This window comes from Balaenoptera ricei, chromosome 5, assembly GCF_028023285.1.
Source record: "Balaenoptera ricei isolate mBalRic1 chromosome 5, mBalRic1.hap2, whole genome shotgun sequence".
Classification (NCBI taxonomy): Eukaryota; Metazoa; Chordata; class Mammalia; order Artiodactyla; family Balaenopteridae; genus Balaenoptera; species Balaenoptera ricei.
This window is the reverse complement of record NC_082643.1, coordinates 99,796,210-99,819,786: the sequence shown is the minus strand read 5'-3', so window position 1 is coordinate 99,819,786 and position 23,577 is coordinate 99,796,210. Positions and strand designations below refer to the sequence as shown.

General features: G+C 42.0%; 1 protein-coding gene and 1 long non-coding RNA gene across 5 annotated transcripts in view; one reads left to right on the top strand and one right to left on the bottom strand.

Moving 5' to 3' along the window:
* Positions 1 to 1,081: 1,081 nt before the first annotated feature.
* Positions 1,082 to 14,317, bottom strand: LOC132366031 (uncharacterized). Of its 2 annotated transcripts, none has more exons than XR_009503338.1 (3): positions 13,300 to 14,317; positions 2,932 to 3,043; positions 1,082 to 1,565 (listed from the first exon to the last, which is right to left on the bottom strand). It is a non-coding gene; the product is annotated as an uncharacterized LOC132366031 (long non-coding RNA). The 2 variants fall into 2 exon arrangements; XR_009503339.1 differs by lacking the exon at positions 13,300 to 14,317 and adding an exon at positions 11,541 to 11,598.
* Positions 13,466 to 23,577, top strand: part of CD38 (CD38 molecule) — a 37,503-nt gene continuing 27,391 nt past the window's right edge. For 2 of the 3 annotated variants that reach the window (XM_059923307.1, XM_059923309.1), the window contains exon 1: positions 13,466 to 14,082. In XM_059923307.1, coding sequence (XP_059779290.1) covers positions 13,868 to 14,082 — 215 coding nt within the window. In that variant the 5' untranslated portion in view covers positions 13,466 to 13,867. The remainder of the gene's footprint in view (positions 14,083 to 23,577) is intronic. The other variant, XM_059923308.1, reaches the window with a different exon arrangement.

Below are 23,577 nucleotides of genomic sequence, written 5' to 3'. Positions count from 1 at the left end.
GGGATGTAATGTACAGCACGATGACAATAGTTAGCACTGCTGTATGATATACATGAAACTCCTAAGGGTTCTCATCACGAGGAAATTTTTTTTTCTCTTTTTGCTTTCTCTCTCTTTTTTTTGTATCTATATGAGATGATGGAAGCTAACTAACCTTATTGTGGCAGTCATTCTGTAATATATGTAAGTCAAACCATTATACTGTACACCTTAAATGTATACAGTGATGTATGCCAATTATATCTCAATAAAACTGGGAAAAATTAAGACAAACCCACTGAAAAAAAATGGGATTTTGAAATTCCACTCTGGCTTGTGTAATTCTGAGCAAGAGCTTTTTTTTGGTGTCCAGTGTGCCACCCTATCATTCTAAAAGGAAAAACAATTAACTGAGTGTGAAATTTAAATGAGATAATACTGCATATAATAATGCACGTATGGGATAATACAGGCACACATTAAAGTGCTAAAAAAAAAACGGAGGTAGTTTCTTTACTCTTACCTTTAGGCTGTTCATAGCTGGTAGCTGGAAAACCAAGCTCTAGGACTGTATGTAAAATATGATAAAATAATTTATGAATGAGGACCTAGTGAAATTCTAATTTTAGTTTATTCACTATTCACTCACTCCTGCTACTACACTTCTGTCAATGAGCTTGTATCATGATGTGCATAACAATCAATTATCCTTAGTTAATAAGAATTCTTTCTCCAGAATAGAATATAGACCTGTACAGGGCAGACACCTTGGCTTTAAAGTCTTTATATTCTTAGAATATAGTCCACAGCCAGGTGCATAGAGTAGGTTCAATGCATAGTTTTGAAGTGTGAACATGAATGAACATGTAAATTTTTGTGACATTAACTTTAGTGTTTATAGACCATTTTCTTTTTTGTGAATCGTTTTCAGACTTAATTATAAACTATGCATTTATATATATGTGTGTGTATATATACAACTGTATATATTTTGTCTGCATCATATACACAAAAACATATGTACAATCTGCTCAATATATATATGATTGTACCTGTACTTTTAGCAGAAGACTTAAAGCAAGCAGTGATACATGTCATAAGTAGTTTAATAGCTACGAAAAGATAGTAATACATACTATGACAATGACAATCATCTATAAAGCAAAGCAGAAAAAATTGTCTATTCCTGAGGGGAGCTAACTGAACAGCTCATTTAAAGGGTCAGTTTGTCTTACATCTTGTAACCATTTTATCTTTTGGGAAATTTTTTCTAGGTGAATTTCAACTGCTCCAGAGGTATGGATACAAATGCAACAAGTAGTATGAGCAATAGCACAAACAACTGCTTGTTTAGCCAGCATAGAATCTAAGGCAATCCTGTTATCTAATATTACTTGGGCTAAGGAGTTTAGGCATGTCTGTTGTGCTGCAATGCTTTTTGCAGTCTTCTTGGCTATTTGACCAATGGTGATGATAGATTTCTAATCATATTTTTCTTTACACATACTCCTGCACTAGGAACCAAGATTCCCAAAAGACTTTGCCACCAGGTATCTTGGTGTCCTGCTAACATGGATCTCTTGACTCTGTAATGAAGAGAAAAAGGAGGTTAATCTGTTTCCTTATATACAGACAATGCATAACATAAACCCAATAAAAATAAACCTTCTATTTTCCAGCTGTGAAGACATTTATGTGCCCATCCTTGGGAAAGTGTGTCAATTTCAGTATCACATGTGAAGACAAAATCTGGGGAAGTGCAGTGACCCCTCCCAAAGTGCTCTTATTGGAAGTTTTGTCAACACAACATCAAACCATGGGTCATTTCTCTTGCAAGCTTTCCAAAAGTCATTTGTGTGGTATTTAACATGTGGGAGTTGCTGGCATAATTTACTCATGTTTTACTCTTTAAGACTTTTTTCAGTTTAAGTAAGGGAAAGAACAAAGTAGTCTGGGATTATTGTGCTTGGTCTCTAAGAATTGAGGATGGTATCAGACAAGGACTGGACATATTAATCTGTTGAAAAATTTAAACCTGAAAGGTTAGGGAGGTCGGTCTAGGTGCATGGTAACATTAGGAAGACCTGAAAATTTGGTGACAGGTATTATGATAGGCTTATATCAGTCTTGTATTGACCTGGGAATTTGATGACAGATCCAACAATTGGTTAGACTGCCCTCAGTAGCTATACTTTGTGACAACGTTACTAAAGAATTTTCTTTCCATCCTGTATATTGGGGCAAGAGTTAGCTAGAAGTAAAACAATAGCTTTCAATTTTGATAGGGAGACAAACATTTGGTAAACAGTTCAACTGAACTAGTAGGATGGATCTTACAGGCCTGGCCCAGATTCTTGGGTTACAGCTGTCTACTACTGCTGTTGGCTTCTTCTCATCTTGTGATCCTTAAAAAAAATTAGGCTACTTCATGTTACGTTTAGAAATATTTAATTCGTAAGCACTTGTTTTTAATTCAATCAAATACAGCTCTTTTACCATCCAGAGGTAGAAACATATATTTGTAACCTACATACAGACATATAGATAGACATAGAGATCACATAGTTTTCATTTTAAAACTTAGTCATGAATCATGCTTTACAATATAAAACTCATTTGCTCATAAATAATAGTAAGAATAAGTTTACTTGCTTGAGTTTTCAAAGGCCTCCCCCCACCCCCGCCTTTTTTTTCTTTTAGTTTTAGGTTCTACTAATTGAGTCAAAGCCATAGTCTCAGGCAGTGTGGGATGTGTTTACATTTCAAGGACATGATGAAAGAGTTACAGCTTTAATCTTTCTCCTAGGAATAGTTTTGTTCTCTCAGGGTGAGAAGTTTGAAAAACTGTTTTATCAAGCTAACTTTCTCTAACTGCATACACAAAAACCAGTTTGGGAATATCAAAAGAGCCCCATCTTGGCCATTTCAGGGTGAGAGAATTATTGTACTTACAAGTATTGGGTCCATCTCAATTGTACATGAATTCATCTGGAGTTCCAGTGGGTGGCTGGGAGATGGTAGGCTTTAGAAACACAATTTTCCATTTTCTTTCAGTTTCATTTTGCTGTAAAGTACAAATCCTTCCAATTTTAAGCCACATTAAAAAGGATTAGCCAACTCAGTTCACTCCAAAGTTCCCTCTAGGTCTTTCCTGCCTAGAAATGTCCTCTAGGTTCCTTGCTTAGAAATTCCCTTTACGTCCTCTGCCTAAGAACTTCCTCCGAGGTCCCCCTGCTAGGAACTCCCCTCTAGGTCCTCTGCTTAGGAAATTCCCCCTAGGTCCCTTTCACCTAGGAAATATACTGGTACCCCCTTAAGACTCCAAGTCTTAAGATAATAGCTCAAATAAAAGTTTTGGAACATTACCCAATACAAGGAGATCCAGATATCAGGAAAACCTCACTGAAGCACCTGAAGAGTGATGTGAAGCTGGGGGTAGGAGGGGCAGGGGTGCTCACAAGGGGCCCATGCTTGGTACCAAAGTAGACTCCAAGTGAGTTTTTCTGATAAGCAGCAGACTATATCAAACAATGTCTATGGAAATAAGCAATAAACAATCTATAATAGGAATAGAAAAGAGTCTTATTTGAGCCAAACTGAGGACTATAGCCCAGGAGACTCAGGCTCAAGATGTAGTTGAATTGTGTTCCATTGGACTGCAAAATGGGGGAGTTTTATAAAGGCAATCCCCCCCAAATTACATGTCATTTGTCAAGAATCATAATTGGAGCTGGCAAGAAGTAAGGATGCTTGATAAGTAAGGATTGGTTGGGGTCTGAAATGGTTGCATAGTTTCAAGGGGAGACCTTGAGATCATAAATTGGCAGTTGGCAGCTGGCAGCAGACGTTGTTTTGAGAATAGTTGGTGGTGTCCTTGAGTCTGATTCAGTTCAGAAAATTCAGTTCTCAGTGTTGCAGGACTGTGTCTGAAACCACAGTGGCCACCAGGCTTCATTTTGGATGCCTGGACCACAGTTATTCCATTTTGATTTTTAAATGCATTCTTTTCTTTAATGGTTAAAGCAAATGTAAAATGTATGTTATAATAGGCCACAAAACAGGCTGTTCTAGTTAGCATAAAGTTTAAGTTAAATCGTGTATAAGCCAGAATGACTTCCTTATACCTTGATATGGGAAAATTTCTTCCAACCAGTTTTAATGATTATATGTTTAAAATATGTTGTAATTCCCAGTTCTTCGGATTTTTGTCCTTTATCTTCTAACATCAAGAATAATATTTTATTCAAATTCCAGAAGTTATTGTAAGAAAATCTTAAGAGATGTGCCCAGAGGACTTTTTTTTATCATAGCATAGCAAAAGATTGGAAATAGTTGAAATTGAGATAATGATCAAATAAACTATGGTAGGACAATACTATGGAAGACTATGCATTATTAGAAATACTACTTATGAAGAATTTTTGGTTTTATTTTTATTATTTTTAATTTTGTGGCCGCACTGCGCGGCTTGAGGGGATCTTAGTTCCCTGACCAGGGATCGAACCCACGCCCTTGGCAGTGAGAGTGCAGAGTCCTCACCACTGGACCGCCAGGGAATTCCCTGAAGAATTTTTAAAGAGGGTAAAATATCTGTGTTAAAATCCTAGGGTATAAATGTTAGGAAAATCATATATATATATATATGTATACATATACATAACAACAAATTGTTAATATTAATGATATTTATTTCTGAGTGAAGTTATGAGTAATTTTATTTTTGTCTCTGTAGTCTTCTTAATTTAGAAAATTACATATGAGCACAAAGTTGATATTATAAAAAAAATTATTTGTAGAGCTGTTACTTTTCAAGAAGGGATATCTTTCTAAAAGATAAATTTGAACTTTGCTTAGACTACTAATTATTAAGTAAAATAATCACAATTTTACAATTTATTAGGTTGAAATAAATTTAGTCTCAGAAAACAAAACAACCAAGATGTTCTTCAGTAGTGGAATGGAAAAATAAACTGTGGTACATCCGGACAATGGAATATTATTCAGTGCTAAAAGCAAATGAGCTATCAAGCCATGAGAAGACATGGAGGAAACTTAAATGGAGGTTATTAAGTGGAAAAAAATAATAATAATCTGAAAAGGCTATAAGCTGTATGATTCCAACTATATGGCATTATGGAGAAGAGAAAACTATGGAGACAGTAAAAAGATAAGTGGTTGCCAGAGGTTAGGGGGAAAGGAATGATGAATAGGGGAGCACAGAGGATTTTTAGAGCAGTGAAATTATTCTGTATGATACTATGATGGTGGTTACATGTCATGTATTTGTCAAAACCTGTTCAGTATACAACACCAAGGATCAATCTTAATGTAAACAATGGCCTTTGGGTGATTATAATGTGTCAATGTAGGTTTCTGGATTGTAACAAATGTGTCACACTGGTGGTGGAGGTTGAGGGTGGGCAAGACAGTGGATGTGTGGGAGAAGGGGGTATATGGGAATTCATTCTTCTCTGCTCAGTTTTGCTGTGAATCTAAAACGGCTCTAAAGACTCGTTTATTAAAACAAAACAAAACAAAATTAGAAAATCAGTGAATGATTTCCAGTACCCTTACTTTCAATGAATTCTATTTGGTGCTTTCTTTTGAGTGTTTTGTTTATTTTGTTTTTAGCCTGCTCTGAAAAATGCTAGATTGAGAAAACATCATTTCACAGTTGCCTCTTAGATATTCAAGAATGTGTTCCTCCTCCCAGCTGAGATATTTGACCTTTAGCCTCTCTGTGTTGGAATATAAGAATGGAAAGCACAAGTGTCCCAGGGAATCAAGTAAACATCTTATAAGAAAATCCGTTGAGAAAATTTTGGCATGACTTTTGGGGTGTTCTGGGTGGTTTGAAATGCATATGCGGAATGACTAATGTATAAACTTTGCCCAAGTTGCTATGAGTGGGCTAAATTTGACACCAATGAGTGTGCTTTCCTGTTGTCTTTGAAATTCAGCATCTATTCACCCTTCTTCTGGGGATGATATCCTGATTGTCCTGTGGAGAACTTCCCCTCATGGGGGGCTCTACCCCCCCAGTTCAGGCAGCAGGAGATTCAGACCTAGTCTAATAAGAGCATGCCAGGCCCTGGCCACAGTGATCAGTTCAGAGCTAATGGCAAGGATTTTCTTAAGTGATTGGAATGAGAGATGTGTGTGTGTGTGTGTGTGTGTGTGTGTTTTCTCAGCTAAGAGGCAGTATGGTGTAGAAGAGCATGCATTCTGCACCCCATGGCTTGGGTTTGAATCCCAGTTGCCCAGTTCCACTACCCCCTGGCTTGGTGACCTTGGGTAAGTCACTCATTCTTTCTGAGTCTCAGTCTTCCCCTGTAAAATGGGGCCAAGAATGCTCCCTATCTCATGGATTGTTATGGGGATTGAATGGGTTAATATTTGTAAAGCCTGGCATGATGTTTGTCTCCTCGATGTTTTCACTTGGGCATGTGACGGGCATCTCAAATTTAACACTCTCCAAATGAATTCTTCTTTCATTGTCTTCTGCAGCTCAGTGAATGACCTCTCCAGCCTTCCTGCTGCTCAAGCCAAGAATCCTTGGAGTTGTCTTTGACCTCTCTCTTTTTCTCTCTCTCTCTTTTTTTTTTCGGCTGCACTGCACGGCATGTGGGATCTTAGTTCCCTGACCAGGGATCAAACCTGTAACCCCTGCAGTGGAAGCGCAGAGTCTTAACCACTGGACTGCCAAGAAAGTCCCTCTCTTCGTCTCTTTACTCCATAAACAATTCTCAGTTCTGCCTTCAAAATATATCCACAATTCAACCAACATCTGCTGAAGTCAACCTGGTTCAAGCCACCATCATCTCCCGTCTGGATTACGGCACCATAGCCTCCTAAACGTTCTCCCTGCTTCTGCTCTCACCCACTTTAGTTTATTCTCAACAAGCAGCCAGAGTAAGCCTGATAAAACCAAGTCAGATAATGTCACTCTTCTGCACCGCGAGTGTCCATCTACCCCCCTACCCCACACACATGCCATCACATCTCCAGCCTCTTCTCCCACTTCCTCCCATCTTGCTCTCTTTGCACCTGGCACCTCTTATCTGACCTTGCTCTTTTCTTCCCTCTGCTGGGACCCTGTTTCCCCCCATATCATGTGGCTACCCCACCTTCTTCAGATCCTTACTCAAATGTCATCTTCTCAGTGAGACTTTCCTTAGTCATCATTCCAATGTTGCAATCCTTCCTCCCACCTCCCTTGTCCTTATCTCATTCCCTGATTATTTTGTTTCTAGCTCTCATCTTTACTTCACATGCCTTATGGTTTACTTACAGATTTTGTCCATTATATGTCTGCCCCCTCCCGTTAGAATATAAGTTCCATAAGGATTGAATTTTTTAAACTGCTGTATACCCAGTACCTCAAACAGTTCATGGAAGTGCCTTCAACGTATACAGTGATGTATGTCAATTATTTCTCAATAAAACTGGGGAAAAGAGGTAAAAAAAATGAAACAGTTCATGGAACATAGTAGGTGCTCGGTGAATATTTAATGCATGAATGGATGAATATATGAATGAACGAAGAAAGATTTGCATTGAAGTGTGATATTCATCAACACGCAGTTTTGTAGTGTCTACTAGGCCTCAGAGACTTGCTAGTCATTGGGATCATATCTGAGAAAAAGACTGCTTCGAACTAAAGTCTAGTGTAGGGCAAGAGGAATGAGGAAACTGACCAAAAACAAACAAATGAACAGAAAAAACAACCAGGAAGTATAGGGTGCATATGGAAACTCATGACAGGAATGCGAGAGCTTGTAAAAGACTCTAGACATGGGGTGTGTAAGCTGTCATCTGAAAGTTCAGGAAACAGCAAGGAACGAGATGAAGGAGGTGGAGTGTGGGGAGAGCTGAGAAGCTGCCGAATCTGTTAGGCTAAGGTTAGCCCTAACTGAGGAAGTGGCTGTGTTGATTTATCATAACAAGCCAGCCAGGGCACTACAAGAAGAGCAGACAGCTCAAGTGAATTAAAAGCCATCCAAGGCATTCTGCCAAGTCCTATTAAATCCGTTTCATTGAAGATACAGAATAAAGAGTGAATGACGTGGCCTTGTTATGTTTCAAGATATGGGAGGAGAAATCATGCAGCTTTCCTTTTTGCAAGACTACAAGAAGAAAAAAAACCCAGATGACAGGCTGTGCTGTGTTTGACATCAATGAGTGGGCGTTTCTGTTTTTGATATTCAGCATCTATTCACCCTTCTTCTGACTTGAAAACACGTTAGGGAGACAAACGCCTTCCTAGGAAAACAAGTCCACCCTGAGCTTCCCGGAGATGCTCAGAGCCTCATGGCTGCCATGGATGCATGCCCAAGAACATGCTTCCAGAAGTTCTCACGCTGGACCACAAATCCTCTGTGAGAACAAGTTGAGTCTGTCAACTCTGGGCCAGCACAGAGTGAGAACCCATTAACTATCTGCCGCCTAAGGACGTAGAGGTAGGGTTGGTAGGACAGGCTTGAAATGAGATTGTCTCGGTTCAAAACCCTTCTTGCTTAAGTAACTTTGGCCAAATTGCTTACCTTTCTAAGGCTCCGATTCCTCATCTGCAATATGGGAATAATAAAATATTTACATGATGACAATACTGTAGGCTATTGTACACAAAGTATTCGACACTAATTGATGTTGGTAATTATTACTGAAGGAGGAAAAAGAAGAATTATGTAATTAATCATAGCCTCTCCTCTCCCCTCCCTTCAACACTGCACTTTACTTCTCAGATGAACAACAGATGCCCACTGATGGGCGGGTTTTAGCTGGTGAATCTGATGGAGAGGGAGTTGTTCATTTTGCAGGCATTGCTTGAGTGCCAACTGCATACTGGGCATTGTCCTGGTGCTAGGACAAAACATGGGCTCTTGTGGAGCTGGGCTTGTGGTGAGAGGCGTGGGGAGAGGAGGAAGCCCCTTTTCTAGAGGCTGTACCGCACGGAAGTTGGCTGCTCTTTGCTTTATGCGTACACTCCCAGGTTCTTACAGCCAGCTGAACGCTGGGAGAGTACCGGATAAGATGCGCAGCTCAGAGAGCTACCTAGGGATGGAGAGTTGGGATTTGAGCCTGGGCTTAGTGTTTTGGGAAAGGATATATGGCCTGGCAGGGACCACATTTGCACAGTGAGGAGGAAAGAGAAGAAATTTAAATAAATAAATAAATATATATATATATATAAAATATTATATATTATAACTACTTTTATTTATTTATTTTTTTAATTTTATTTTTTATTTTTTTTTATTTTTGGCTGTGTTGGGTCTTCATTGCTGCGCACTGGCTTTCTCTAGTTGCGGTGAGCGGGGGCTACTCTTTGTTGCAGTGCGCAGGCCTCTCATTATGGTGGCTTCTCTTATTGTGGAGCACGGGCTCTAGGGTGCGCGGGCTTCAGTAGTTGTGGCACGCGGGCTCTAGAGCGCAGTCTCAGTAGTTGTGGCGCACGGGCTTAGTTGCTCCGCGGCACGTGGGATCTTCCTGGACCAGGGCTCGAACCCCTGTCCCCTGCGTTGGCAGGCGGATTCGTAACCACTGCGCCACCAGGGAAGGCCTATAACTACTTTTAAAGCTGTCAGAGATTAGTAAAAAAGGCTGGAAGGAGAAATACCAAAATGCTAATGGTAGTTGGGTTAGGGTTTTGGAATGGGAGTAGAGGCAATGTTCTTCTTTTCTCTATATTCAATTTTTAAAACGTGATTGTATTACTTGCATGATTTAAAAATGACTAATGGGGCTTCCCTGGTGGCGCAGTGGTTGGGAGTCTGCCTGCCAATGCAGGGGACACGGGTTCGAGCCCTGGTCTGGGAGGATCCCACGTGCCGCGGAGCGGCTGGGCCCGTGAGCCACAACTACTGAGCCTGCGCGTCTGGAGCCTGTGCTCCGCAACAAGAGAGGCCACGATAGTGAGAGGCCCGCGCACTGCGATGAAGAGTGGCCCCCGCTTGCCACAACTGGAGAAAGCCCTCACACAGAAACGAAGACCCAACACAGCCATAAATAAATAAATTAAAAAAAAAAATGACTAATGAATCTGACCAAGGAAAAAAAGAGCTTGAAACCCACATTCTAGGACCAGCATTTCCACTAACCAGGTGTGTGGCCTGGGGGTGGTCACTCCTCTGGTGCCCCAGACATCCCAGCGTCTGCCCCCAGTTCACCCTACAGCTCTGTTTCCATGTCTCTCCCCCTTTTGCAAACCTTCCTTGCCCTTCCACAGACTCATCTAGTGTCACTGTCTCTCCAAAGCCTTCCGAATATCTACTCTGACTCACCGCCATCCTTCCTGTCCGCACGCAGCTCCCCCATTATTAGTGCTTCTTTGTTGAATACTTGCTAAGGGGTCACTCAGCTATTCTCTCTATATGTTACCTGATTCAATGCTCAAAATAATTCAGTGATGCCCACAGATATTTTTAAGCCGACTCTATAGAAGAGGAACTTGTCCTTCAGAGAAGTTTTGTTACTTGCCCATGTGGCAGGGATCGCTCAGGTCTACCTGATCAGAGAGACTGTGTTCTTTTTTTCTTTTTATAAAATTAACTTTTTGATCATTATTTCTATTGCTATAACATTATGGTTGAAGAATATGGGCAATTGAATTTCCACTTTGGGAAATATGTTGAGGCTTTTTTTTTTATTGAAATACAGTTGATTTACAATTTTGTGTTAGTTTCAGGTGTATAGCAAAGTGATTCAGTTATGTATATGTATTTCTTTCAGATTATTTTCCATTATAGGTTATTACAAGGTATTGAATATTGTTCCTTGTGTTAATGGTTAATCCTCATTGCTCATCTATTTTATATATACGTAAGTATGTATCTGTTAATCTGTAACAGTATGTATCTGTTAATCCCATACTCCTAATTTATCTCTCCCCCCTCCCTTTCCCCTTTGGTAACCATAAGTTTTGTTTTCGATGTCTTAATTCCTGCAGACCTAGTCTCAAGCAAACCCTGGTCTAGTTGGAGAGGACACATTGAAGAAATTCTCTGGTCTGGGTGATCCACAGCAGAGCTTTTGGGTTCTGTATTGTCCCAGGAGATCCACTGGCATCTGTGTTCTTCTGCTAGGAAAGTGTACAACTTGGAGACCTAATTCAGTTTGGGAGCTCAATGGGGTCAGGAAAGGCTTTCTGAGGAAGTCACATTGAAGGAGATCAGCAGGGGTTGGGTAGGGGTGGGGACGAGTTGCGGAGGTAAATGCATCTGTGAAGGCCCAGCATCAGGGAAGAGCTTGGGTTGGTTGGAGACAGAGAGAAGGGCCCCAGGACTGGAGTGCCATAGGGGCTGGGGGGCGAGGTGCCCCTGGAGGCTGGAGGCTACCATGCCTGCTTTCTGTGTCTAGAGCAAGCGGGGAGTTGGTGTGGGTAAAGTATCCAGAGTTAGGTTTCAAAAGCTACATCTTCACAAAGCATGGCTTAAAAGAAGGAAACCCTCGCTGACTGGCCTCTTTTTAGATTCCTGACCCCTTAACAACACCCTGGGAACCTCTGATGTCCCCACCCCATCCTCCCTCCTGGTCTCCTGAGCTGCACTGGCCGCACCCACCTTCAGCAGGTGACTTTCTCTATTCACTGAGAAGCAGTCAGAAGCGACTGTCCACGCGTGGTCGCTGTCAGCAAATCCACCAGCCCTCCTCCAGCAAATCCACCAGCCCTCCTGCCGTAAAGCCATGTCCTCTACCTTCCTTCCTTGAGGGTGGAGCACCTGCCACACCAGCTCATGCCTGGGATTCCTCTCACCTACACGCGAGCTTTTCTGCTCCAGCAATTTCCCCTCTCCTGCATTATCAGTTGCCTGTTCACTGGGTTATACTGTCATCCTACAAACACATTATACAGGTCTCTGCTCAATATCATGTCCTCAGTTCCTTTCGACAAAAAAGGCTCTTCCAAAAAAAGTCAACCAACTTACTGAAGCCACCTTCTCTTCTCACATACTCTCATCAACCTACTCGCATCCGGCTTTGTCCTTGACATTCCTCTAAAACTGCTCTTGCCAACTGCACCAGTAACTCCCAAGTGGCCCTCCCTCTGGTGTCAGGGGTCGCTCTGCCCAGTTCTCTTTGCAGGAGCTCTCCTCATCTTTCTGACCTCTCTACACACATGCCCCATGGTGGAACCCTTTCCTTCTGTGTCCGCAGACACTCTCTACATGATCTCATTTATCCTCTTGGCTTTAAAAACTAACTATATGTGAAAGGCTCCCTTATTTATGTCTCCAGGGCTGACCTCTTGCCTGAATACCAGATACTTATACCCAATTAGCTACTCAGTGTCTCCTCTTGGGGATCTAATAGGCATCTCAAACTTAACACCTCCAAAACCAAATTCTTGCTTCATGCCTTTTCCCCCAAACCAAATCTATTTCACCCCTAATTCTCTCTTTGCTATTCATGGCAATGCTGTCCTTTCTCTGGTCAGTTACTCAAGCCAAAATTCCTGAAATCATCTTAGACCCCTCTCTTTCTGGTAAACCCCACATCCAACTCATCGGTAAATGCCATTGCTTATGCTTTCAAACTACATCAAGAATCCAACTTCCTTTATTCTTTGTTGCTCTTATTACTACTCTCCTGGTTAAAGTCATCATAACTGGTCTCCATCTTTCTATCCTTGCTTTCCCACATTTTATCCTCAATGCAGAAGCCAGATTGAGCCTTTAAAATGTCATGCCTGATCAAGTCACTCAGTGACCTTGAATAGGTTAAAAATAAAATTCACAGTCCAAGAAGTCCTATCTTGTCCTACAGGGCCATGGGTGACCTGGCCTCCTCCTACCCTCTGAACTTCTCTCCTGCTCTGCCTCGCTCACTCTTGCATCCCAGCTCCAATGGCATGCTTGCTGCTCCTGGAACAGGCCAAGGGCTTTTCTGCCTCAGGGTATTTGCACCTGCTCTCCCCTCTGTCTGGAAACTGTTTGCCCCAAGAAGTCTCTTGGCTTGGTCTTCCACTTGCCTTAGGTCTCTGCTGAAATGTCACAGATGCTCCTAGTGCGAGGAAACCCTGAGAGAGGAGATTCAGGGGGCATCTGGGAAAAGCTACTGGATTATTTATTGAACCACTACTTTGAGTACTTACTGCATGCCAGACACTTCCCAGCAACACCTCATGGATTACAAAACTGCATCCCCTCCGCAGCCTCAGGGAGCAGGTAGGAATAGCTAACACTTAGTGAGTGCTCACCACGTGCCAGGCTAAACACTTCCTAAATATGAGCTCATTTAATCCTCCTAACAACCCCATGAAGTGAGTACTGCTATGGTGTCCGCTTTACATCTGAAGCACAGAGAGGTCAAGTAACTTACCCCACATCACCCAGCCAGAGCTCAGTTTGAACCCATAGCTTAATCTGATGCCGATGGAGAGAAGGCATAAGGCTTAAGTAGAGCCTTTACAGGGGGCTGAGCAGGTCTTCCTCAACGTTATAAGTAGAGGTAGAGCCTTCCTTTGCGGGCAGAAGGCATTGCATGTACACAGGTGCGGAGGCAGACAGTCGCCTTGACGCTGTCCAGGAAGCAGGTGTGGGTAAAGTGTGAAGTGCGGCTTGATCAAGGGAGCCAGCTGAGGAGTACACGGCTGCACTCCCGCTGTTCTTTGAGCGCCTGCCAAGTAAGGTCAAGGTGGTGGCTCTCTGCTCAGGAGTCGAGAAGTGAGCGGCTGTAGTAGGTGCTGAAGGCTTTTTAAGACCTTGAAATCCTTGTTGGTCGAGCGACCGCGATCGAAGAACTTTGAAGGAGGTGAGAGGGGTGGGAAAGGAAGCGGAGGAAAGGCAAGTGAGAGATAAAGGGGAAGTGCAGTTTCAGAACCGGGCTAGCTCTCTCCTCCCTGCCTGCCCAGCCTCCAGCTTCGCCCGGGCGACCCGCGTTGGACCCCATGGCCGACCCCAGACCCAAGAAAGCCAAGATCTGTCTCTGCATGTTTCTATGTCTTCTGGCGGCGGGGGTCATCGCGGTGGTGGTCGGAATCCGGATGCGGCGCCGCTCGTCCGAGCCCATGAAGTGGAACGGGACGGGCAGCACTGCCCATTTTCAAGAAATCGTCCTGGAGCGATGCTACAACTACACGCAGCTGGTGCAGCCGGCGCTCAGGTGGGTTGGCGTCTTTGGCGCATGGCGGGGCACCGCGCGCGGTGGTGGCCGGGCACAGCCGCGCACAGCCGCCCAGGGCGCTCCGAGTAGCCGTCTGGATTGCCTGAAACAAAGCATCGAGTGTTGCGAGGCAGCTGAGAGCCCGCGGGGCAGTGCTGAGTAGGGAGCCCGGGCTCGCGACTCCGCGCGCCAGTCCCCAGAGGTGCGGGCGGGCGGGGGCGAGCGCGCCGCTCCTTGGCCCTTCCGCTCAACTGGCGGACACCTGCCAGAGACGCCCGGACCCCGGCCCCATGTGGGACCGCAGCCCCACTCGGCCGGGAAGCCGCGGAGTTGCTGGCGTTTCCTACATTTCATGGGGTTTGCGTTCGCCATCTCTGACCCAAAAGTGCCCCGGACAGTTACAGACAGCTGGTGAAGTGGCTTGCGGAGCCTGAGGTGGGAGGATGGTGTCTGAAGGGCCCGATCACTGAAAGTAGTTTCATTCATTACTATAAAACAGCATCCCGATTCTTTTTGTGGCCCTGAAATGAATGTGACCACAGAATCCAATAACAAAGCAAAACAAAGCTGTAACAACTTAAAATTTTTTTAAAGATAAAACACACGGTAAAGCACTTCTGCTTAATGAATCCGTTCAGACCCTAGAAACACCACCCACATCAGTCTACGGAACCTTTCCGGAAGGTTCCTTGGGCCCTCTCCCACCTAGCTTCTAATCTCTCCCCATAGTGAACCGCTTTCTTGACTTCCGTTCTCAGGGCTTGGTTTCACCCGGAAGACTCATTTTTCGAAGTTGTACATAAAGCAGAATAAGCTGGGAAGTAAAAAGTTGCTTCTCAGGCTGCCAAAGGCAGTGCAGGCGGGCAGGGGAGCCGCGATTTTCATCTGTGTGCCTGAGATCAGTTCCGCCTCCAAACACCCGCGATCCCAGGGGATGAGCCCTGAGACGCATCAGGGAATTCCTAAATTTTACGTTTGTATCTCTTTTCTCTGACACTAAAAAGCTTGGTTCCTAATAACATTAATATAATTATGTATTCGCTTTCATATATACAAATAATTATAGGTATGTATTATTATTATTATTATTACTAACACAATGTCTAAATGTCTTTATGGTTCTTTTTGTCCTTAGGATATAGTATATATCCACTAGTGATGAATAGTGATGTGTAGAGCATGTACCACTGTCTGACACCTTATTTAAGGGATCCTTCTGGCTGCGGGGTTGAAAATAGATGGTAGTGGGGCAAGGATAGAAGCATGGAGGCCATTTCGAGTTCTTGTAGCAGTTCAGGTGAGAGGTGATTGCGACTTGGATAGTGATGGATGGTGATGAGAAGGAGAAATACTCTGGATACATTTTGAAAGTAGATTTCATGTGATTTCCTATGGACTAGTGTATGGGATGTTAGAGAAAAAGAAGAAACAACAAAAACTCCAAGATTTGTGGGCTGAGTTACCAGAAAAATGAATTTCCATTTGTCAGAAAGGGAAAGACAGGGATGAAGCAAGTTGGGAAAGGAACCACCGGTTTGGCTTTGTACATATTAGTTTTGCAATGTCCATTGTCATTCAAGTGCAGATATTGAATAGGAAGCTGGTTTCTATGAGTCTAGGGTACTAGGGAGAGGTCTGGGCTGGAGATATAAATGTGGAAGTCAACTGTGCATAGAAATTCAAGCAGATGTTTCATAAGGAGGAAGTGTTAATTGTCTTATTCAAGTGATTCTGACTGGTTAAGTAAGATGAAAACTGAAAATTGACCAATGGATTGATGACTTTGACAAGATCAGTTTTAGAAGAGTGGTCATGGTGAAAGCCTGCCTGGAATGGATTCAAGAAAAAGATGGGAAGAGAGGAATTGGAGACTGTACATAGACAGCTCTCGCCAGGGGTCTTGCTGGAAAGGAGAGCAGAAATAGTGTGCTGGTTGGATGGATAAGGAGAGATTCAAGATGGAAGAAATTGGGGCTTGAGAACCAGCTTCTTTAAAGTCCACTGAGAAGTTGTCTAAGTAAAGAATGCTTCCTGGGCTTCCCTGGTATTGCAGTGGTTAGGAATCTGCCTACCAGGGCAGCAGACATGGGTTCGAGCCCTGGTCCGGGAAGATCCCACATGCTGGAGAGCAACTAAGCCCGTGTACCACAACTACTGAGCCTGCGCTCTAGAGCCCACGAGCCACAACTACTAAGCCCGCGTGCCACAGCTACTGAAGCCCGTGCGCCTAGAGCCCTTGCTCCTCAACAAGGGAAGCCACCGTGATAAGAAGCCCGCGCACCACAACGAAGAGTAGCCCCCGCTTGCAGCAACTAGAGAAGGACCAACTAGAGAAAGCTTGCATGTGACAATGAAGACCCAACACAGCCAAAAATAAAATAAATAAATTTATATATATATAAAAAAGAATGCTTCTAGATTTCTACAGTTTCCTAAGGTCTTTGACAATTGTCCTACCAATATAAAATTCAGCAACATTTTAAAAGTGACTCACCTTGGTCATTTTTACCAAAAAATTCAACTTAGTTTTCATAGAAAACATGTTTTTTTCTTTTTCCACTTATCCAATTTATTTATGAACAATTTAATGAAAGCATATAATTAAAGCAAAAACAAGCATAAACATATTCAAGAATAGGTAAATAAACAACCAAGTGAGTGAAAATGAAAGTTCTTGGGGATACTAGAAATAGCCTATTAATTGTGTAGAAGATAGGCAACTTGTACAGAGAGAACAGAAAGTGGTTCAGTTAAATACTGGTCAGTTAAGAGATTTTTCGCAATAAATGAATTTAGAAGTGGTCGTGCATTTTTTCTTGCCGTTAAACATCTATTTCTTGACTTAGACCTAGATCAGGTTAGAAAACAACCAGGACAAAATTTTCTTTAAATGAGCTGTGGTGGAAAGAACAGATGCAAGATGGTGAGAACAAAACAGGAAACTGAATGAGAGATGAACCAAGAATTGTTTTCCTGTGTGTTTGTGTGTGTGTGTGTGTGTGTGTGTGTGTGTGTGTTTCAAAGACTAAGGGCTTGGAAGGGAAGGATTGATTATATTCACGAGTTTTCATAGTTGATATGAGTGGGGAATAGGGACTCATCTTTTTCAAAAAAATATCACTAGTAAATACCTGCTCTGGAAGTGGGGGGATGATGAGAATCTTGTTATTAAAGACAAAAAAGAAAGTGAAAACTGAGGTCAGAAACTTGAAGAATAAATTGAGCATGAGAATGACATTCTTTTTTCTTCCAATGACATTTTTTTCTAATTATAAAAGTAAAACATGCCCATTTTAGAATACTTGGAAAAATACTTTTAAAATATAGCGAAGAATACAAAATCACTTACCCCCCCCAAGTGGAATTCTAAATAGTGGGGCATACCACATTTAAAAAAAAAAAATAAGGAGCTTCACAAGAGAAAGCTATATACCTGCTTAAATGAATGGCTTCAGCTTATTAGTTTTATAGACATAATTCAAATTTCTTCTACAATGAGGCATTTCAAGAATTGCTAAATTTAGTTCTCCACTTCTTACCTGCTGTATCAAACATGACATATCCACATAGCAGAAAGCTGCCTATATCTTTAGTCTTTGGATGTTTTGAAGCAATTAGTAAAGCTTGATTTGAAGAGATATTAACAATTCCCCCAACACAGTTACTTGGCCATGGTCCATATTTGTCTTGATATAATTCAAAGGTTTGTTTTCTCTTATTATGACTAATAAGCCAATGTTATAAAGTCATTTCTGGTTTTGGTACCTCATGGTGTAAATATTGTGAAATTCATAATAAAATTGCTTCCTGCATTATCTTGGTTTCTAGGAGTAAACATCTGTTTATGAATTAAGTTGTCTAGAGCAGTAATGAAATCTCCTTGGGGATTCTTTAAGAGTAAAGAAAGACGGAAGACATACAGTTGAAACTGGGAGAGATTTAAAACTACAAAAGAATATGTGAGACTTAGATGAAAGACAATTAATCGCATTTTGGGGATCTGATTTCATGTTTTAATACTTCTTGGTAAAAATTTTAAAAGGTACTTTGGAAACCAAGGTTATGAACATATCCCTTTACAGCTAAAAATTGTACTTTTTGTATTTGACAGGTCTAGTTTTCTTCATTCTTCCTATTCAAGGGACCACTTTCTCCTTCTTCAATATTCCTTACTCCCCAGTTCATATCTCCTCTCCATTCTTTTCTTTGAAAAAATTAAACGTGTTAAATTATGAAAATGTTAAATGCACTGAAATATTCATGGAACAATGTTACAACTAGCCATTTACACATTGTGCAGAATTAACAGACAAAAAAACTTTTGTCACATTTCTGTCAGATCTTTTATTCCCTAGTTTTAAAAGAAATAACATGCTATAGATAAAAATCAGAATACATCTCCCCTCAATTTTCTTTTCTTCTTTCTCAGAGGCAAATACTTTGTTTCACTTGTATCTTTCTAGAAATGTTCTCTGACTGTATAAGCGTATATTCATATATTCTTTTTTTCTATACACATCCTCTCTTCTCTGTCTCACTTTTTTTTCACTTAGCAGTTTATCTTGATTATCAGTGTAGTTCTGTCTCATTCTAATAATATTCCACTGTATAGATTTACCATATTCTAGACTTGTACTGATGGACGTTTAGGTTGTTTTAAAACTTTTGCAATATATTTCAAACCATGCTGCAATAAAATACTTGGAGAAGTAAGATAGAATCCTAGAAGCAAAATCACTAAGTCAAAAAGTATGCCATTTTACATTTTGAAAACGTAGCCAGATTTCTCTTTATGAGGCAATTCTCTTCATGAGGCAATGAGAGTTTATTTCCTCATACATTCACTACACAGGATGTTTTCAAACTTTCTGATTTTTGCCAATCTGATAAGGGAAGATGCTACTGAATTTTAATTTTAATTTGTATTTATTTTGTGTTTTTGCCCTGTAGAATAAACTTTGCTTTTTCCACTTACCAATATGTTTTGGTGATTTTGATTACATTATTTTAGAGATTTATTCATGCTGCTATATGAGCACTAGTTCATTAATTTTAACTGCTGTATAGTACCCTGCTGAATGACCGTATCCTACTTATTAATAGATTCCCTTATTCTCAGTTTTTGCTGACATAAACAATGCTAAAACATACATGTCTATTTGTGCTTGTGATTTTTTTCTAAGATGTTTACCTAGAGGCAGAATTCATAATTCTAATTCATAGAGTATGTCATTTTCACCTTTACTGGGTGTATTAATTTGCTAGAGCTGCCACAACAAAGTACCACAAACTGGGTGGCTTAAACAGTGGGAATTTATTGTCTCACGGTTCTGGAGGCCAGAAGTCTGAAATCAAGGTGTCAGAAGTGTTGGCTTTTTCTGAGGGCTGTGAGGAAGACTCTGTTACCTGACTCTTTCATTTCTAGAAGCCTTGGGCATTCCTTGCCTAGCAGATGATGTTCTCTCTGTGTCTTCACGTGTTCTTCCTTCTGTGTGTGTCTGTCTCTGGGTCCAAGTTTCCTCCTTTTCTAAGGACCCTGGTCATATTGGATTAAGGGTCACCCTTACTCTCACCTTAATTTGATCTTCTGCAAAGATCTTATTTCCAAATAAGGCCACATTCTGAGGGACTGGGAGTTAGGACTTCAACATCTTTTAGGGGACACAATTTAGCCCATAACAATGGGTGTACCAATTAAGATGCCTTTGGCTGCAAGTAAAAGAATACTCAACTGTAAGAGGTTTAAAGCAAGAGATTTTTTATATATACACATAATAAGCTATCAGAAATGGGGTGGTCCTTGGGTAGGTTCAGCAGCTCACTGATGGCCCAGGACCTTTCACTCCTCCATCTCCCTAGGGTGACTTTCATCCTTGGGCTTCTTGTCACAAGATGGCATCTGCAGTTCCAGGCATTATGTCCTTAGAGAGTGATACCCAGGAACAGAGAGCAGGAGGATGGGCAAGAGTGCCCTCCTTGCAAGTCTCTTTATCAGGAAATAGCATCTTTCCCAGAAGCCCTTCCTCAACTGCCTCTGTGCTTCCCCATGAATCTCATTAGCCAGAATTGGCTCACATGGCTGCCCAAACTGTAGAGGAGGCTTTCAAAGTGAGTATTTGATATTTGGAATCACTATGATAGGAGACATGCTTTGCCAGTAGGGAAGAAGGGTGAGGAATATCTATTTGGGTTGGGAAGCAACAGTGTCTGTCACATTACATATGGCCAAACAGGTCTCCAAATTTGTGGTATCAATTTCCTTTCACAAAAGCAGTGTGAATTTACTTGTTACTGTACATCCTCACCAGCACTTGGAATTGTCAAACAATTTTGCTCATCTCTTTGTGGCTCTAATTTTTGTTTCCCTGATTACTAACATAATTGATCATTTTTTAAATGCATTTATTGGTATTCTGGTTTCTTCTGCAAAATGCCTATTTTTGTCTTTTGCCTTTTTTTGTATTGAATTGTTTTTCTTCTTTATACGTTCAGGATTCTAATTTTTTGTCAGTTATGTGGATTGCAAATATGTTCTCCCAATCTGTGGTTTGACTCTTGACTTTATTTATTGGGTCCTTTGTCTTAAAGAAGATTTTAATGTAATCATATTTATCTTTTATAGTTGTGCCTGTTCCCTCTTTCAGACTATATTCAACAAAGCAGTCAGAGAAATCTTTTGAAACTTAAGTGATATCATGTACCTTTTGTGCTCAGTATCCTCTATGGCTCCTCAGTGAGTAGAAGCTTATGAAACTCTGCTCAGTGGGGCAACATCACCTTTCTGACCTCATTTCTATCTACTGCCCACCTTGCTCACTCTGCTCTAGCCACACTGGCTTCTCTACTGTTTCTTGAACACACCAAGCACTCGGGCTGTTGGGAAGGTTGTTCCTTCTGCCCAGAACGCTGTTCGCTTGGATGTCTGTATGGCTAAGTTCTTTGCTTCCTTCAATTCTTTGCTGAAAGGTCATCTACTATCCTCCTTGTTTAATGCCAAAACCAGACACCTCCTCCCCCATAACCTCTGACACCCTTATCCCATTCTATTTTTCCTTTTCTTCATAGAATTTATAAATTTCTAGTATACTCTATAACATTCATTATCTTTATTGTCAGTCTTGCTGAAAATTGGTTTATTGTCAGTTTTGCTCTGGTAGAATGGAATTCTCACAGGACAGAGACTCTTGTGTATTTTGTTCAGTGGTGTATCTTACTTACTCATAAATGCGCCTGCAACATAGTATATGCTCAATAAATATTTGCCAGATTGATGAATTAATGATTTCTGAGCTTTCCTTCAGCCGGAAGAGTCTGATTTTAAGACCCTACTTAGGGAAGTCCGAATTGCCTCAGTGAACGCTGACCATTACTCTCTTCTTCCACTAGGTGGCAGTCTTCACCTTCAATGCAGGCTTCCAGTAGCCTCAAATTTGAGACTTCATAGCTGAGTTAACCTGCACGTTTTCTTTGGTCCAAGACAAGCTGCCCTGCAGGACATAACAGCAGGACAATTCACAGACTGAGTGTAATTACCCCTTGAGATTCAAGTGCTTTTAGGGAAGAGGATTTGGGATGTGAGCACTTTCCCCGGGGAGCAACACATTATGAAGGTGATGTTGCTGCATTGATGGGGACTTTGAAATATAATTGTCACTTATGGGAAGGATGTAGGTTTAGAGAGAGGTGACATTACAGAGTTATAAAGCCTCAAGGAGGCTGACAACATACAAAATGGATTTAACCACCAAATATATCTTTTTTGTTTGTTTGTTTGTTTTCTTCGCTTTAGCATAAGACTTTAACACTTTCTGCCCCATCCCCTCTTACTCCACTTACTTTCTGTTCCTATTCTGGTCTTGAAATTCTCATGTGACCTACAGGGAAACGACAACCCCTCTGGGGTCTTGGGTCCTCCTTTCTGTTAGGACCCACTTCGTTCCGGGGATAGGTAGGGACATGACTTAACATTTCCTGTGGGACGCAGGATTGTTTAGCAGGAAGAGCAGGGTTTGGACATAAGGCAGCTGTGCCACTTGCTGACTGGCTTTGGGCAAGTTACTAAGCTCTGAGCCACAGTAGCAGGGGATTGTACCCCTGCCCCCCGTGGGGCTGGTGTGAGAGTTAAATCGGATGCATACAGGTGAGCACCGAGCTCAGCGCCTGGCACATGGTGAGTGCTCTGTGGTGTTCGTGCCCCCTCCTTCCTCCTTCTAGCATGACTTCTGGGCACGGGAGACAACCTACCTAGGTGGGTCAGAGGTAGGGAGAAAGGGTGAGAAGTGAACAAGAGGGAATACTCTCGGGGATGGGTAATGGCATCTGCTGGAAGGAGCTGAGTGGAAGGGAGGGGCAGGACATCCCAGTGACCTTGAATCCTGACATCTGTACCCAGCCTGCATGCATTGACCCTCAGGTCACTAGTTAAGGAGGCCAACAGAAAACAGCTATCAGATTGAGAGTCCAGCTCAACATGGAAAGTCGCTTATTAACAAATCATGCCTTTCAGAAGCTGCTCCCGGAGCTTGTCAGGCATAAACACTGATGAAGGTGTGATGATTTTTACAGGCCTTTCGATTCTTTAATGTCCCATTCAGACTGCGGGTTACCGTCAATACCTCCCCCAAGCCCCAAGACCACCCACTACACTGTGGTTGAACAAGGTGAGTGTATCGCTCTTTGCAAGAAGACTGAGCGCTCACCGTAGGGACCCACAGGGGCAGGGGAGGGCTCTGTCTGAGGATGATAGAAAGGACTTGTAAGACTCAGGCTTATTTTATGAGATTTGGCAAAGGTTCGAGGAGGCTGGCTTTGCCTGGGGGTAATTCTGTGATAGGGAATCTTAATAAATCTTATCTATCAGGCTGGAAGAATGAAGCAAAGCTGAAGCTGTAACTGGTAAAGAAGCAGCAGTCACTCATATGAGCTACAATGAATGGATATTGGGTCACTTTATTTGTGTGTGTGCGGTTTGGACATTGCTTTTGTCTGTTCACATGGCGTGCTGTCATGGTCACACAGTGGCCTTACCTGATGTCACTGTCCTGGAGTTGTGGTCCACAGGAGAACACCAAGGCCTTCCTACCATTGCCAGGCCAGCTCCCACGTGTCAAGGGCTGAGTTTCTCTTTTTTCATCACCACCGTCTCCACACACATACAACCTGGTGCTCTCTGGGACCCAGGGAGGAAGGAGCTAAAGTAGCTAAATTTACTTATTTAGGAAGAGGAATGCCCCTGAGGGAATTAAAGGAAGGCCAGTGAGCTGCTGGGATCTCCTTGACAACTGGCCCTCTGGGCAGATACACTAGTGATATTCGTTAGAATGAAGAGACTTTTATCTCTTGAATGCCCTCAGCAGGATGTCCTTGGTTAAAGGATCACTGATAGAAAATAAATGCAGTATCTGTGAGGTGTGAGTCTCTGAAAAATCATGGAAGCTGTAGAGTTCTCCGGAGAATAAAATGGAGATACCTCATCACTTCAGTGCTTCTGGCTGT